Consider the following 18,525-nt stretch of genomic DNA (forward strand, 5'->3'; position numbering starts at 1 on the left):
CTGTTTGCTCAATACGGCTCATTCCTGAGACTCATTAACATGTGTGAAACAAAGTTTATCGATTCATTAACTTTATATTCAAATAGATTTAAGAGCTCAGATCCTTAACATTTCTTGGGAAGAAATTCTTGAGCTTTTTCTGTCCAGAATTCACAGGAAAATTACAGCCTAGTGATTAGTTTAGTTTTTTCATATAAACTTTAAGATTAGAAATGATCTTTACATAATTAAAGGTCACTAAAAGGGTTCCTATTTCAAACAAGAGGAGCCTGGTTTAAATTGCTACAGTTTGTGGGTATCATGGTTTTCTGCATCTGTTCTTTTGATTGTTTGGTGTAATTTTTGCAAAAAAGTTCTATACTTTGGCCCTTGGCAACTATAAAGCAAAGAGAGTCAAGCCCAAAATAAATTAAATTGCTAGATTTATGTTCAAATACAAGCATTGTTTTGGGGTTGTGGGGCTGCTTAGTTTGTTTGTACTTTGGGCCGGCTCTGTCTCTAACAGGTGACTTCTTAATCAGGCATAAAGGGGCTTCATCCATCTTTTCATTGTTTCTTTAGGACACTAAATATCCCGGAAATTGTTGCCATATTACTGTTACAACCTTTATTTGTTGAAATGAGAACACACTTCGGGTTTAATTAGATATAAATCTCGTTTCCTTGAAGTTAATCACTTCAAATATAAAACACTGAAAAATATTTATTACCTCAAATATTTATGACCAGAAAGTATTTATTTCTAGCACAAACCTAAAAAAAAACATTATTTCTAACTCCAAATTAGAGATACACCTGATTGAAATAGTTTTGCTACCCAGAAATCCTAAAAACGCAACACGAGTGACGTCATTCCCGCACGCACGAGAGCTCCGATTTCCGAGGCTAAAAAAACTCAGCATGAGTTGACAAATGGCCGCTCGTAGTCTCTATAAAAGTTAGCGTTACTGCTGTCCTGAGCACAACCGGATCTCGCTGTAGAACAATCCACCTTAAGCCCATATTTTATAAACAAAAGTTTTTTCCAGGCAGGTTAAACCGACGCTTCAAGCTGTGACGTGTCAGTGGGCGGGGCTTACCGGGGAGGAATGTAAACAGCTAGCATGCCTGTTCAGCAGCTACCGTCAGCGCAGATCACTGAGGCGCAGTCGATGCTGAAAAGGTGAGGCATTTAAAACATATCTTCTTTTCAAAAGTGACAGCAGCAATCAGCGCCGTGTGTCTTTTACACTTTCCACCATATCAGGTTATATTCTTTCTGTTTTAGTGGGTAAGTTAGCGCAGCTAGCCCAGGGAGCTAGCTGCAGGTTTGCTAACGCAGGGAGTTGTGTCAGAAAGCTGCTTAATGATGATGAGGCATCAGCAGGACGGGCGTTTCATGGCTGAGGCAGGTTTCATTTGAGGTGAGGCTAGTTTTAAAATCTCTCTGCTGAGCTAATTCTGTCAGAAGTTTGAAACAACTGTTTTAGGTGAAAGTTTTGGCTAATAAAATGTGTTTAATAGAGCGACGCTGTGTTTTCTTACCTGACTTGGAAGCACTCTGGTAAACTTAAGCAGTCGTTTTGCTGACTAATGATCGTTGTCAAGGTAGCCATTTGGTTAATTTAAAGGGAAAAACCTCACTTCGGTTACCTTTCACTTCCAAACGATAACATACATCAGACAGTTCCATATGTTCACTTCCTGTTTTGCCTCATATATTGTAAACATGTACAAAGCAAGGTGTGGCGAGGTCACCTGACCACATATAGGCCAGCAACATTTTCAAAAGAGTCGAGCATCATAACAAACAGAAACACTGAAATAACTTTTAAGTAATACCATCATTTTGTGATATTTAAGGCATCTTCAGAGTCTCAAAAGCTGAAATTTTAAGTAATTTTGTTTTATATTAAAACCTATGGGACACTGTAACAAATTTAATTTGATATATTTCAATAAATTCAATTCAAAAATACTTTAATATTCAAAGAGAGTAGCTCATATTATCCAAGATTCTTCAAAGAGTTGTTGATGCTGTGGGCAGGAAGGTTCTCCTGTAGCAGTCTGTTTTACAGCAGATCTGGAGAAGCTTCTGACTGAAGACACTCTGCTGTGAGGTAATAAAGCAGTCTCATGAAGAGGATGCTCAGGGTTGTGCATAGTTTTCTTGATTTTTATGAAGAATCCTTTGCACCATCTTCTCCAAAGGTATAGAACCAGAACCAGAACCAGCCTTCTTTATCGGGTTGTTGAGGTTTTTCTAAGTTCATCTGTTGACGCTCCTGCCTCAACAGATCAGATTACACTCTCAACAACAGACATGTGGAATATATGCAACATTTTGCAGATCATACAGAATCTTATCCCCAACTCCAACATCTCTCTTCAGGTCTGACTGGACGTCTGCTGACTGAAGACTCAGAAAATCCTCAGTTCCTTTTCCAACCTGGTACGAAAACTAAGAGGACAGTCATTCTTTTTTATTTTGGGGGGTCTTTCAGTTCCCCAGTGTTCATTCTTCAAGTTAAGATGAGAGCCTGACTGGCACCCGAAACTCTGCGGATGTTTATTTACAGATAAAAAGGCAGAAAAATGCAGTTTTTTTCTGGGAGTTTCAGCAGAATTTGGTCACATTGAGATGTTCTTCACAACCCACAGAGCCTCGTCTTCCACTTAAATCACCCTGAAGATACATGTGCTGATCTCATGAGCAATAATTCATTTCTCCTTTGAAAGCTGGAAAGTGAAAGCCCGAGTCTGTCTGCATCCAGTTTCATCGGTTCGGCTGATCATGGCAGAATCCAGCGCTCCGCCAGCCGCTCCAGCTAGCCTGCTGATTGGACGCAGCAAAGAGGAGCCGAGTCTGAACACGGAGAGCCGCTCCAAAGAAATGAACGACTCTGTTTTTACCGATGGGTCCGACCGGGAGGCGAAAGTCCAAAAAGTCAGCAGTAAAGAACCGGAGGAGGATGACGAGGCCACGCCCACACCGCCCGAGTCATCGCCTAGTCTGTCGGAAAACGAGACGATGACCATCGCTACGACGGAGGACGAAACTCTGTCGGTCCAGCTCAGACACATAAAGACTGAAGGGGGAGCAGGAAGAGGAGCAGAGCCAGGTAAGACGACATCACGGATAAATAAATGTTTATTTCAGCCGGATTTCAGTAACAAGTTAATGTGTGTCAAACTTGAGGCTCGGGGGCCAAATCTGGCCCACCATAGCTTTTTATGTGGCCGACTATTCTCCAGATGCCAAATTATATCAATCAATCCCTCCAGTTTGTTGTGATTCCTTGATCACTGAAATTTAGGTGAAATCTACAGATGGAAGCATTTTTTCACATTTTATTTATTTACAGTGTGAAAAACATTGGGTTCAAGTAACACCAACTCCCACCTGCAGGTGGCAGTATTTCTGACTTTTTACTCCTCTGCTGAATCAGAAATACTGGATTTCAAGTTAGTGCAGCCAATATGACAGCAATGCCGTGGCCCAAAATGAAAATTTGTCGTTTTGAGGGGTTATTTCAAAAACTTCCAGAATTTAACATCACAAATCAGTAAAATGTCGTAATAATGCTTTTTTTTTTTTTTTTGCATTGGCTTTCCAAAAAATACACTTTAATTGGAGTCAAATATGACAATTTCTTATTATTTTATAATAGGATGAAAGATAAATGTGGATATTTCAAAAAAAGTTATCAAAACAAGCAATGTTAGTATAAGGTTAGTAAGTAAAAACAGAGGAAATCCCATGGTGCCGACTAAACTAACTAAAACCTGTGTAAATTTGCTTTAGTTTAGCTCAGCTGCATCAATCTTTTCACAGCTAATGTGGATCTATGGTTTTATGTAGTATATTTCTAAAAGGTTTATTTATGTATACTGTATAAAGCAAAAAACCCATCCATCCATCCATCCATCCATTTTCTGTTCACCCTTGTCCCTAATGGGGTCGGGAGGGTTGCTGGTGCCCATCTCCAGCTACGTTCCAGGCGGGAGGCGGGGTACACCCTGGACAGGTCGCCAGTCTGTCGCAGGGCAAAAAACCCAAATAACTTTATGTCCTATCTTCATTTTCTCTGAAACTGCAGCAGCAGCTGTGATAGTATCTGTCGTTCTCTACAATAACAGATTTCTCTTGACCTTTAGCCTGAACAAGATACTTTCAATGTACGACCAGGCAGTTATCAATACAAACTTGATGATTTATTACAAATGAAAGATTAAAGAGTTTCTAACAATAAACTCCCTAAATATATTTTAAAATCCACTTGTAGTTTGATATTTGTGGAAAGGAGCTGAAATAAAGAGGCTTCAGATGTTTGTGCCGTGAATCCGGTGACAGTCTGTCCCCTCCGTGTAAGTGGGACATTAAATGCCAAACTGGCTTGCTCTATTTCGTACGGCTGCGTTCCAGCTGGTTAATATTCAGGAAACTGAGACGGAGCAGAAAAGCTTCAATGATCCTTTGTTTTTACTGGATATGAGTGGCAGCAGGCCAGCAGAGCAAACCAACGGGAACAAAACCCACCAGCTGCTTAATACCTAAATTACTTTAAGTGGGATTAAATCATAAATCAATCAGGAGGGTTCTGTTTAAGTTTATTTTAAAACAAACATTTAGTATAACAAAGATTTTAGAAATATTAAATACAATTTTATTTGGATGGGAAAAAGGTATTTTGTTCTGTTATTTTTAGAGAAACAAAAATCCTCCATTATTCCTGCTGTAACTGAAACTTAATGCTGTTTTGTATCTCTTTGTACCTCTGATTTCTTGGACATTAAACTACTAATGTGCCGGTTTAGTTCCACAATAAAATATTGAGGCCTTTATATTAATAGTGAGAATAAACAAATTAATTGCCAGAATAAAGTTGTAAGTTTATGGGAACGCCAACATGAAAAATAACCACAAAATTTAAACTTTGTTGACCAGACATTGGTAAATATTTAATCTTTTTAACACATCATCATCAAATTATTACCAGTAACTTTGAAGCAATTTTGCAAGCAGCTGTGTCTTTTTCTTTGTCAAAGAAATAACATTAACTCTCAGCTTTTTCACATTAAAGCAACATTTTCTCTTAATTTTAAGGCTTTTCTTGTAAAATTGCATTTTTTTTAGCTGCTGTTATAATTGTTTTCTCATAATTAAACAGATTCTCATTGACTGGCCCTAATACTCTGGCACACAACTCACAGAATGGATCAAAATAGAAACTACTTAAAAAAAAATCTTTAATTTTATTTTTAGAAAATAGAGCAAAAAAAAAAAAACAGATTAAAATCAGATCTGGTTTGAAAAAAAATCACAGATTTTAATTTTAAGGTGCAACATTTAAATCACTGGTACCTGGATTCTCTTGAGGTTTGTAAGATAATATTTAAAGTAAAAATGTGATAAAGTTCTGATAATGTCATAAAGTTTGTGTTTTACTGCCATTAATAGATTTTGACTTTAACAGTCAGAATAAGGAATTCACCGAAATTAAAATTTGTACCAATATTGATATCCGAAATGAATTTTGTTGTAATTACAAATATCTGATGTTATATATAATTCACTACTGAAATAGTGAAATATACTATAAATAAATTAAAAATACTAGTTTTAACACCTTTTGCAAAAACAACAACCAGAAACAGTCGGAAACAAGATAAAAATAAATACTGTTTTCTCATATCAGTCTAGTTTTATTTATCGGACAGGTACGATATGTTAAAAAATGACTAATATCGTCCGGTACCGATGTTAACGCCGATGTGTCGTGCCCATTCATGTGAAATGTTTTAGATTGATCTTTATGTCAGAACAAATCCTCTGATTCTGTTTCGTTCTGTTGCCTTCCTGTTACTTAAATCAGCCTGAATCATCCTCTCTCTGTTTTCCAGCTCCAGACCCGGACCTGGAGGAAAGCTCGTCTGGGATGACGGCGGCGGACTCCGATGAGCAGCGGGAATCCTCCAACTCGGCGTCCTTCTCCATTCCCAGCCTGGACCTCTCCGACGGCGTCACGACCACGGGAAACTCTCTGGACATCGAGGACGGCTTGTCGTCCACCTGCTCTGCTCCGGGCGCCGAAGGCGGCTCTCCGTCCGTCGAGGCTCCCAGTCTGAAAGCGGACGAGGCGCTGAAAGCGGCAGGTGAGGTCATCCCTCTGGATTTAACCGTCAATAGCCGCGTTTCCATTATAAATAAGCGCAAATCTTTGTCTAATCTCAAAAATATACAATTTCACAATTGCGTTGTTTCCATTAAATAAGAAATGCAACAAAAATCACTTGTGAATGAACTTATGTTGTTAAAAACATGCAGTGGCGTCATCCTCCTTCCACTTCCTGTCTTCTTCTTCTTCGTCTTTTCCGCCAGCAGTATCATCCAGCTGCTGATCATGTGACTCCATCATACGGAAAATTGCAGTTGTGCGAAATATCGCCTCATCCTCGTGCAAAAACTTTTTATCAAAAAACAAAACTGCCATGTTTCCATTAAGCAAATTTATTCTTGCAATTCCACTTTGCAGAATTTTATGGCCAATGGAAACGCAGCTAATTAGTATAAAACTATACAACTTGGAATTACAAAAATAAATTTGCTTCAGCAGTTTTGAAAAAAGTTTTTCAGTTAAAACGTTTGTAAGGAGTTGTTTTGTTTTGTGTTTAATATCATCACTTTTTCACAGATGTTTTACAGCCGTTAATGTCGTTATAATTGTAATATTTAAGTTTGATGATGTTTGAGCACTAGCTGTAGTTTTTCATCCTGACCACAGAGGGAGCTGTTGCCGCCGCTGTTGTTGCCGCCGCTGCTGTTGCTCCTGCTGCGGCTGCAGGTCCTGCGGCCGCAGAGCCAGGACCCGCCATGCCGGCTTACTACCTGGTGAAGTGGATCACCTGGAAGGAGAAGAAGACTCCCATCGTCACCCAGAGCGAGAACGGACCCTGCCCCCTGCTGGCCATCATGAACACGCTCTTCCTGCGCTGGAAGGTAGATCAGACGTCCTTTAAGGCTCTTAATAAGATGGAGTTTTAGAAACAGAAAAAAATTAAGAGAATAAAGTAATAAAATTACTAGAATTAAATAATACAGGAATAAAGACAAACTAATGAGAATAAAGTCGTAATGCGAGAATAAATTCATAATATTACCAGAAGAAAGTCAGAATATTATCAGGAATAAAGTCGTATGTTTAATATAATCTATCTATCTATCTATCTATCTATCTATCTATCTATCTATCTATCTATCTATCTATCTATCTATCTATCTATCTATCTATCTATCTATCTATCTATCTATCTATCTATCTATCTATCTATTTAGTTTAACTGTAATTGATTTAATTATATTTATTCAGTATAATTTATATTTAATATATTTCATATTTAATTTCCCTTTCGGATTTAAAAAATACTTTTGAATTTTAATTTGTATAATATGAGAATAATTCATAATATTACCAGCATAAAGTCGTAGCAAACATCAGATTATTATCAGTACCAGGACAGTCTGCTGTTGATTTATTTGTAAAACCAAAGTAACTTCACAAGACGCTCGACATGCAATTATTACAGCATTCATACACCGAAGCTGTAATAGTGTTTTTAGTCTGGCCCAAATATAATAATAAGTTCCTACGGAATAGAAAAGAGACTTAATCTGAACAAAAACGAAATAAATGTTGATTCAAAGTGAATTTTACAGAAAATAATGTTCATAATAATCGAGTCTGGTGTAAATATATTAATAACTGTACAATTCATTGCCTTAAATGTCATCTTTATCAGAATAATCAATAATTTTTAAAAGAAATTAAAGTATTTCAGAGGACAAATTCTCAGCTTTTATTAAAAACTTCTAACGTTACCTGAATGGTCATGAATTTGATCATTTCTACAGATTTAAAGGCTGCCTGCATGTTGATTTGAGCACATTTTAACTTTTTTATTCTGTTTATTTAGGCCAAACTTCCTGCTCAGACGGAAGTGGTCACCACTGAGGAGCTGATGGCTCATCTGGGTGAGTTTCTGATTACATCTCTGCGTTTTTCTGAAGCAGAAAAATAAACGATACGCTGGCTTTTTTCTGGATTAGGCTTATTTATTAAACAGATTAAAAAACTGCATCTAAAATCCTGAATGTTTTTCACAACCTGTCGGTTCCACAGTGATTGTGAACAACAAGCACAAAAACTGGAGGTAGAAATGATTTAGTAATCTTACCGACGTGTGTGTGTGTGTGTCATACAGGAGAGTGTGTTTTATCAGTCACACCCAGAGAGAAGACGAATGCCATGGAGCTCAACTTCCAGCAGGTACCAACACACTGAAAAACATCCAGACTTAAAACAAAAACACTTTTTTTAAGAAACCTTTCTTTTTATTTCAGTTCTGGGCGATTATGGTTCAAATATCCTGGAGCTACAGTTTTTTTCACACCATATTCTATTTCCATTCTTAATTGATACTTTTTCTTTTCTTTCCTTTCTTAAAAAGAAATTAGAAATGACAGAAAATATTTTTCTAAAAACTGAGTTTCATTTCAATCATCTGTGAGTTGATATTGATTGAAAAGTACAATTTCCCATGTTATATTTCACTTATAAGATGGAAAAAATGTCTTGTTATACATGGGAAAAAAACTGCCAGTGGAACTAGAACTGGGTTGCTAAGTAACGGGCTAGACCTGCCTGGGGTTGCTAGGTTACCGCACAATAAATTATTTACGTAATACAAGCTCCTGCATCTAGCTTAAAAGTTGCTTGTAAGTTAGTTTTGTCTTATTTTAAGTAGATATTTGCAATAGAAACTAGATGAAAATGTTTGGTAAATTCAATCAATTTTATTTTCACACAACAGAAGCCAGGATGTCCGCGCATCCTTTAAAAGGTCTGTATCTAAAATTAAGACCTTAAAAATGTTTTAGATTCATTTAGAAAATGTAAGTTGGCTTTCATCAGGAGTACTTCATCTTGTAGTTAGTTGTTTTTTTTTAAGGAATTTTACTGTCAGGCAAACATTTGAGTCACCTACAAACATAATTATTGCGTTCTGTGACTCAGTGCTGTTGTGGCTACCGATAACTAGCTGCTAATATACCAGCTGGCTAGTTATTTAGCTTTTATCTGTCTTGGGAAAGTGTGACGTTCGTCTTAACCACTGGCTCACTTTTGTTGCCAACACACGATGCTACGCTACTACTAAATTAGAACATGAAATTTATTTTGGCACATTTCTGCTGTGATACAGGTCTTAAGTTTCATTGTTAATGGCCTTAAAAAGTCTTAAATTTGCAACTCTTTATGTTGTTTTTGGAGTGATGGTTTCTTCCTTGCTTTGTGTTTCTTGGTTTGAGACGCCGATGATCAGGGCTTGATTTAAACCTGCAGCAGTAATGCTGATGAACTGACTGGCAGCTTTGTGTCTGCAGAACATGAGCGACGCCATGGCGGTTCTTCCGAAGCTGTCCACGGGTCTGGACGTCAACGTTCGCTTCACGGGAGTCACGGACTTTGAATACACGCCGGAGTGCATCGTGTTCGACCTGCTGAACATCCCGCTGTACCACGGCTGGCTGGTGGACCCACAGGTAACACGCTAACCCAGACTTAGCAGTGACGCTCAAACGATTAATCAGGTTAGTCGCGATTAATCGTCAACTAATTAAGTAACCGATTAATCATTAACCGGGCAAAACACTCAGAGCAATAATTAAGCCAAAACTGGACCAATTATATATACATTTTGCATTTAATATATAAAGAAAGTCTTCTTTTGTAAATATGTTTTAATCAAAAACTCCTGTAGTGGTTCAGGTTCAATAAAGAAATGCTATGTTCTTTCATTTTAGGTAATAAAATGTTTATTTTCTTATTTAAAAATGTAACAATTTTTAATCCCATTAACCGTCAGAATAATCGATTATTAAAATAATCGTTAGCTGTAGCCTTAGTTAGCAGTAAGCTAACACGGAGAACATTAGTTTGCATCTCCTGTAAATTCATCATCTGAGGAAGAATAGAAGCAGAAACTCTTCTTGGACTCGTTTGGTTGAAGAACCGTCCACTTTGTGTGAGTTTAGAGTCCAGAGACGGTGGCTGCTGTGGGAAAGCTGAGCTACAACCAGCTGGTGGAGAAAATCATCGACTGCAAACACTCTGCAGACAGCAGCAGAGTCAGCGAAGGTGAGCTCACACACAGACCTGAAGAGGCAGGTAGGACAACATGTTCAATGCTGCTGCCGCGGGTTCGAGTCCCGACCTCTTCACCACGGCTCCGCCTCTCTAATAATCCAAAGAAAGACCTTAGAAAATAACTTCAAGGTGTCATTTTCACATTTCATCCAAATTTTCATGTTCTTTAAATGTGTCTCTAAATTAGGGGGGTCTAAAGTGCGGCCCGGGGGCCATTTACAGCCCTCTGAGCGATTCTGGGTGAGTCCCAGTTCCAGAATAGCCTAATTTTGGTTTCCCAGTTCAGACAGTTGGTTCAGATCCACATTTAAGAGAGGCCTTTTGTAGATTTTTGTCAGAAAAGCCTGATTTTGTTGATCAGGACTGATTTGCAGAAGCAAGAAAAGGGTAAAAGATCCAATGCCTTTTACAAAAACAACAAAAAATATGAAACCGTAGGATATGTTTGGTTTTTTTTTTTCCTTAATCTGGCAAACCTGCAACATCATTTTGTCTACAAAAATCCGACTGCTTTGTTTATTTTATTAAAATATTTCGTGTTTAGTTTACTCAAAGCAGAAGAAAATAATTTTTTTGCCCACATTCTGCTGCTCTAAACAGTAATTTTATGTGTTTGTGTAGGTCTGGTGGCGGAGCAGTTTCTGGAGTCGACGGCCACCCAGCTGTCGTACCACGGCCTCTGTGAGCTCAACACCACGGCGAAAGAGGGAGAGATCTCCGTTTTCTTCAGGAACAACCACTTCAGCACCATGATCAAACACAAGGTGAGGAGGAAACGCTCCCTGCGGTACCGCCACAGACACCCTGCAGTACCACCACACACCGCTGGGGGGAGACAGACACCAAGCCTTGATCATGATGAAATACAAACGACTTAAAATAACCAGTTGAAATTTTAAAAACAGATATAATAAAAAAAAACATGCAGGTTTTTTTTTACTATTTATTTATTGAATAAAAACTAAAAGTACCAGTCATTTTTTATTTTTTATTTTCTTTGGAGAAGCAAGTATTACAGACCAACCCTTCTATGTATATTTCAATTTCCACATCCCAGTTGTGAGTAACAATAATATTAGTAATATACTGATATTTTTTAATCCAGAGATTTTGTACATCAACCAAACAAAGATAATATTATAGTTATACATTACTAAATCAGGTTTTGAAGCAAAATGAATTATTTCAAACTTTCCTGAATATGAAAACTTGAAAAATTTGAATCTCTACACAATTTGGTTTGAGACAATAAAATTTTTGAAAACATGCAAGCTTATAAAACTGAACACTGTGATTAATAAAAAAAACAAAAATAAATACCTAAGTAGATAAAGAAAAGATTAAATGAATTAATAGGAATAAAATTGTTGCCCGTTAAAAATTACAACATATTTCCTGTAGTATTGTTTATAAATAAAAATGTCAGATAATGTTTGTTTTATTTAGCTGTCCTGAGGGTGAAAATGACCTTTGCCCTCTGCGTCCTCCTCAGGGCCACCTGTACCTGCTGGTGACGGATCAGGGCTTCCTGCAGGAGGAGAGCATGGTCTGGGAATCTCTCCACAACGTCGAAGGAGACGGAAACTTCTGCAACTCCGACTTCAGGCTGAGCCACGCGCCGGAGCGTTCGCCGGCCGCCGCCCACCTGCCGCCCAGCAGCCAGGAGCAGCAGAGGCAGATCGACCAGGTCAGGACTCCTCCGCCTCTTGGACTCCCTGTTACCCTGATTATTGTTATTGATCGATTGTTTCGCTTCAGGACTACCTGGTCGCCGTTTCCCTGCAGCAGCAGCAGGAAGGCGCTCCTGGACCTCTCAGTGACTTGGAGTTGGCCCGGCAGCTGCAGCAGGAGGAGTACCAGCAGCAGCAGCAGTTTCAGCAGCAGCAGCAGCAGCAACAGGCGGGGCCAACACCGACGCCGCAGCAGGTATCAGCTGCTCAGAGCGCTGAAAACACAAAACCTCACCAAAGAATTTGGTTTCTAGTGCAAAAATCATTTGAAATAAGAAGGTTTTAGTCTTTCAACCTTCTTATTGAAGTTAGCACTTTAGCATTAGCTTCCACTAAATGCTATGCTGGAGTAGCACTTTAGCTTTCATGAAATACCAAGTCTGTGTACTGTGTTAGCATTAGCTTCTGCTAAATACCATGTTGGTGTAGCGCAGTAGCTTATGCTAAATACCATGTTGGTGTAGCGCATTAGCTTCTGCTAAATACCATGTTGGTGTAGCACTTTAGCATTAGCTTATGCTAAATACCATGTTGGTGTAGCGCATTAGCTTATGCTAAATACCATATTGGTGTAGCACTTTAGCTTATGCTAAATACCATGTTGGTGTAACACTTTAGCATTAGCTTGTACTAAATACCATGTTGGTGTAGCGCATTAGCTTATGCTAAATACCATGTTGGTGTAGCACTTTAGCTTATGCTAAATACCATGTTGGTGTAGCACTTTAGCATTAGCTTCTGCTAAATACCATGTTGGTGTAGCGCATTAGCTTCTGCTAAATACCATGTTGGTGTAGCGCATTAGCTTATGCTAAATACCATGTTGGTGTAGCACTTTAGCATTAACTTATGCTAAATACCATGTTGGTGTAGCACTTTAGCATTAGCTTCTGCTAAATACCATGTTGGTGTAGCGCATTAGCTTCTGCTAAATACCATGTTGGTGTAGCACTTTAGCATTAGCTTATGCTAAATACCATGTTGGTGTAGCACTTTAGCATTAGCTTATGCTAAATACCATGTTGGTGTAGCGCATTAGCTTGTGCTAAATACCATGTTGGTGTAGCACTTTAGCATTAGCTTATGCTAAATACCATGTTGGTGTAGCGCATTAGCTTATGCTAAATACCATGTTGGTGTAGCACTTTAGCTTATGCTAAATACCATGTTGGTGTAACACTTTAGCATTAGCTTGTACTAAATACCATGTTGGTGTAGCGCATTAGCTTATGCTAAATACCATGTTGGTGTAGCACTTTAGCTTATGCTAAATACCATGTTGGTGTAGCACTTTAGCATTAGCTTCTGCTAAATACCATGTTGGTGTAGCGCATTAGCTTCTGCTAAATACCATGTTGGTGTAGCGCATTAGCTTATGCTAAATACCATGTTGGTGTAGCACTTTAGCATTAGCTTATGCTAAATACCATGTTGGTGTAGCACTTTAGCATTAGCTTCTGCTAAATACCATGTTGGTGTAGCGCATTAGCTTATGCTAAATACCATGTTGGTGTAGCACTTTAGCATTAGCTTATGCTAAATACCATGTTGGTGTAGCGCATTAGCTTGTGCTAAATACCATGTTGGTGTAGCGCTTTAGCATTAGCAGGCCTAATGTTGGATTAGTTCTTTAGCTCAGCTAATATTTTATTTTAGCTCATAACTGATAGCCCTGAGTTTCCTAATCCATTAGAAAAAAACATGACAGTCAGTAGTATTGTTGTCTTCCAAATGTGACTGTGTTGTCTATGTTTTCTCCAGGTCAGAGGTCAGGGGTCGCAGCAAGCCAGAAGAAGGGAGAAGGAGTCGGACTGCGTCATCCTATAATCGCTTCCTGTTTAGCGCCTCGGAGTCTCGCGTGTCTCGCACACTGAGTTAGCTGGACGCCAAACATGGCTGCTTTCGTCCAGCGGGTCTGTGTCCTCCAGTCGGGAAAACGTAAACAAAGGGAGTCCGTTGGACCGGCCGGGTCCAGCTGAAGAACGGACCCGCCTCCATGAAGGGCTCACCGCAGTAACCGAGGTCTTTACCTATAAACTGTCTAACTGCTGCTCTACGGTCGATTTTATTCATTAATGAGAAACGGAAGCTTAACTGTTGCCAATACTTTAAACCTTCAGTCAGATATTTAATTACGTCAGATAATTTTGACAGCGAGTGAAGCCGTACGTTTTTATTTTATTTTATTATCATTCAGACACATTTTCTAACAGTTTGGAGGCCAGTGGTTGGTTGGTTTGTCCCCCACTTATTTACACGTCACCAAAAGTATTCAGAACTCAAACTTTTTCACGTTTTGGGACCTTAAATCCAGAATTTCTCAATTTTATTGGGATTTTATGTGACAGACAAATGTTCAAAATTATAAAGTGAAAGTTAAATAGTAATTTTTGCCAATTCGTCTTTACAAAGTAGCTCAAACTCATTCAGATTGGACTTAGAATGACTTTGAATATCAGTTTTTAAGTGTTGACACAGATGTACTTTGACTAGGCCATCCTAACACAATGATATGTTTTGATCTAAACTCCCCTAGCGGCATGCACTGCAAAAACACAAAATCTTACCAAGTATTTTTTTGGTCTAAATTTTAGTGCGAATATCTTAGTACACTTAAAATAAAGGGGGAAAAAAACAACTTAACAGTATTTTTCCAACAATATATAGCAGCTGATTTCAAGTCAATAATTCATTAGTATTGATAAGAAAACGTACTAGTTGAACTGGCAGGTTATTTCACTGTAAACAAGACATTTTTACCATTTTATAAGTAAAATAATTTGCTGGTGGAACTGGCAAATTCACGCTAATGAAGTAGCGTGAATTTGATTTTATTTGGTCTGTTGCATAAAATTCCATTAATTCACTGCAAAAACACTAAACCGTTTTGTTCTAGTTTCTTGTGTAAATATCTCAGTAAACTTTAAATATGACAAAACTAACTTACATGCAACTTTTCAGCAAGATAGTTGTCATAATATCGACTTTTTTAAAAAGCACCAGAAACACTTGGAAATTATTTCACTTATAACTAGACATTTTTCTCATTTTATAAGTGGAAATAGTACTTTTTAATATTTAATAGTAAGGAATTATTCACCTAAATCAAACTCCTACATCTTGCTCAAATGTTACTTGTAAAGTTGGTTTTGTCTTATTTCAACTTGGTCTATAAACTTGACCAAACTTAAATGGTAAGATTTTGTGTTTTTGCAGTGCATACAGTAAAGTTTGTGGTTTTAACTTGATAAAATGAACAAAACCTCAAGGTTTATTGCTATATTTCCAAGCTACCACTGGAATAATTCATTTACTTCAGTTTTTTAAACGTTGATAGAAACTTACCAAAGAAATCGTGAGTCTTGGACCTTGTTAAACACCTCTGATATGTATCTCTAACTGCGACTCTGCTCAGCAGCGCCCTCTATTGGGTTATCTTTGTGGTTGTTTCCAAACAGAGAGTCAGTCAGACCATTGATGCTGACAGCCCCGAAATGTCAGCTTCCTGAATCCTCCATCTTGTCTTCGCTCGTCGTTGACCCTGTTCTCCCAGCCGTGTTGTTGCATTGCAGAAAATCTGAACGTTTCACAGAATGCATGAAAAAAGTCACTGAACTGTTTAATTATGAGCTCCAGAATATAAAGCTGGTCTCGTCTAACAGAACTTGACCCAAAACGTTACGCCGCTGTAAGAACCTCAGTCTGTACAGCCAGGCTTCATTTCCTGCTCCCTGTTTGGTTCCTGAAACATCAGAACCAAAGCTGGGGTTCTGAAGCAGGAGGTCTTACTCTTACTCGTTTTATTCCGTTTAAATGGCAGAAACTCTAACACTGCAAAAACACAAAATCTTACCAAGTATTTTTGGCCTCGTTTTTAGAACAAATATTTTAATACACTTGAAATAAGACAAAACTAACTTACAGGTAAGTTTTCGGTAAGATATAGTGGGTTGTTTTTAGTAAATAATTCCTTAATATTGTTAAAAAAATATTTAAAAAGAAAAGATTTTTTCACTTATTTCATAGCTGGCGTTACCTAGCAACACCAGCCAAGACCAGCCCGTCGCCTAGCAACCAGCTCGAGTTCCACTGGCAGATTATTTCACTTACAAAATGGGAAAAATGTCTTGCTGAAACACTTTATTTTAGGAATACGAAAATATTTGCATTAGAAACTAGGCCAAGATTTTGTTTTTGAAGTGTCATAGAGGGAAAAAAGCTGTAAAGTTCACAAACATAATATTTTTCACTGGAAAAAAGCAAAGTCTTACCAAGTATTTTCGGTCTAGTTTTGTCTTATTTTAAGTGAACTAACTTACAAGTAACATTTTCGGCAAGATAGTAGCTTGTTTTAAGTCAATAATTCCTTCATATTTATTAAAACGTGTTGGTTCCACTGGCAGATTATTAGACTTATAACACAATTTTCCCCTATAAGTAGAATAATTTACATGAAACAAGCTTCTATTCCTTGCTGAAGTATTTATTGTAAGTTTGTTTTGTCTTATTTAAAGTGTACTAAGATATTTTCAATAAAAACTAGACTAAAAATACTGTTTTTGATTTTGTTTTTGCAGTGAAAATTCTCACTTTAGTGTCATAAATGAGAAAGAAATCCTGTTTCATCCACAATCGTGACATTTTCTGTTTGTTTTGTTGCCAAAATCCAGATTCCTGCAGCTATGATTCCAGCTGGAAGCCCAAAGATGTGGATCTTATAAAAGCTTAGACAGAAGGAGATTTTATAGAAACTGGAAATTTATTTGTTGTTTACTGGTTTTGAAAATCTGGTCCAAACAAACCGGTGGATGTCAGATGAGCTCTGATTTCGTTCTTTGCACTAGAAAAACTGTTTCTGTTACCAAACCTGCTCCGGGAAAAGAAACGATCCGTTAATCGCTTGTTGATGCAGACGAACGTGAAAATGAGGTTCAACCAAAGCTGCTCTAATCTCTGGTTTCCTCATCAGAAGCAACCTGGGTTTAATCTCTGGTTTCCTCATCAGAAGCAACCTGGGTTTAATCTCTGGTTTCCTCATCTGAAGCAACCTGGGTTTAATCTCTGGTTTCCTCATCAGAAGCAACTTGGGTTTGATCCGTTTCTCACCTCCAGGTTCATCTCCGTAATTTAGAGTCTCACTGAAAACTAAACATATTTCAGTAATTCAATTTAAAAAGAGGGAAATAAAAACCTAAGAATTGTCTACTGAAAAGGAAAAGCATTTACTCTCTAATGTTTGTTTTTTTTAACCGCAGTATTTTTTCCTTCCACTTAACTTTCTGCTTGGATATAGAACTCATCTTGTTAGGCTATGAACTTTCATGGCTTACTTTTCAAAACTATCTCGGCCATGATGATCCAAACATACCGATTTGATATTTAAAAAATAGATTTTATTTATCTTGAGTATAAAGTATTATGAATCAGTCTGTAAATAATGTGTCTATATATAAGTTTTGCATTTTCAGCTGAATTCTTAGACCACTTTCAGCCTTATTTGTGTCAGTAAACATAATTATGACTACTCAGAGTAAAACGAAACTATAGGAAGTATTAAATCTAAAAATCTAGAATCTTCTATGAATTCAGTAAGTAGAAGATGTGATTTCCAGATTGAGTCAAAGGAGTTTTATTTCAATTTGAGCCTTTCTGTGTTTGTTGAAGTGAAAAACAATGAACTGAGATGATTCTGTGGGTTCTGCTTAAATCTTAAGAAAATTTTCCAGAGATGATTTAAACCTCGACTGTATTTGCTAAACCTTAATTTACTTTAATTTTATATTTTTGTTTGAACCGTAGCGACATCATGAAGCCTTCATTCACCAGGTCAGAACCTCCATCAACTCTGTTTGTACTGCAAAAACACAAATTCTTAGAGCATTTTGGTTCAGTTTCTGGTGGAAATATCTTAGTATTCTTGAAATAAGTCAAAACTAACTTATAAAAACTTTTCAGCAAGAAATAGGAGCTAGTTTTAAGTTAATAATTCGTGAATACTTATCAGAAAGTTCTAGTTCCACTGGTGTTTTACTTGTTATAAGTGAAAAAATCTGCCAGTTGAACTGGTTGCTAGGTAACGGGTTGTGGTTGCTAGGTAACGGCGCCCTGCCCCTTGGTAAATGAAACAGTGTGCCAGTAGAATTAAAAGTTTTTACTTTAGTTAAAACAAGCTTCTACATGTTGCTGAAAAGTTACCTGTAAGTTAGTTGTCTCATTTCAAATGTACTAAAGTATTAAACCTGTAAATTAAACCAAAAATACTCGGTAGTATTTTGTTTTTTGTGACTTTTTACTGCGACTGCTTAATGGCTTCCAGCTGAAATATTTAATATTGTCGTATTTTCAAGCTGCGATATGAAACGTGGAGTAAAGTCCCAGTGAAACCTCCTGAGCTCCGTTATTTCTGTACTTTATTACAATTTCTGGTGAAAACGCTCTAAATATCTTCTACTTCCCACTAACGCTGCGTGGTTTAAGGTTTTGGGAAAGATGAGGAATCTGGGTTTCTTCTCTCCAGTCGTTTCCTCCTCCATGTTGTAGTTTCAGAACCGGGCGGCCCAAATCAAAGTGCCATGTTTGTTTTGGTGACTTCTGAGAACCAGTCTGTGCTT

General features: G+C 37.6%; 1 protein-coding gene across 3 annotated transcripts; it reads left to right on the forward strand.

Annotated features, from left to right (window-relative positions):
• Nucleotides 1-900: 900 nt before the first annotated feature.
• mindy1 (MINDY lysine 48 deubiquitinase 1) lies at nt 901-14,873 on the forward strand. 3 transcript variants are annotated; one of them, XM_032579940.1, is made up of 13 exons: nt 902-1,162; nt 2,372-2,431; nt 2,719-3,101; nt 5,884-6,135; nt 6,765-6,979; nt 7,954-8,011; nt 8,242-8,306; nt 9,422-9,580; nt 10,073-10,175; nt 10,806-10,948; nt 11,677-11,871; nt 11,943-12,110; nt 13,676-14,873. In XM_032579940.1, exons 3-13 carry the CDS (start codon nt 2,774-2,776, stop codon nt 13,739-13,741), a joined length of 1,752 nt encoding a protein of 583 aa, XP_032435831.1. In that variant the 5' UTR covers nt 902-1,162; nt 2,372-2,431; nt 2,719-2,773; the 3' UTR covers nt 13,742-14,873. The 3 variants fall into 3 exon arrangements, with proteins under 3 accessions (XP_032435829.1, XP_032435831.1, XP_032435830.1); XM_032579938.1 differs by lacking the exon at nt 2,372-2,431 and having other exon boundaries at nt 901-1,162; XM_032579939.1 differs by lacking the exon at nt 902-1,162 and adding an exon at nt 2,086-2,190 and having other exon boundaries at nt 2,372-3,101.
• The last annotated feature ends 3,652 nt before the right edge of the window (nt 14,874-18,525 follow it).

This window comes from Xiphophorus hellerii, chromosome 13 (genome assembly GCF_003331165.1).
Source record: "Xiphophorus hellerii strain 12219 chromosome 13, Xiphophorus_hellerii-4.1, whole genome shotgun sequence".
Taxonomy (NCBI): domain Eukaryota; kingdom Metazoa; phylum Chordata; class Actinopteri; order Cyprinodontiformes; family Poeciliidae; genus Xiphophorus; species Xiphophorus hellerii.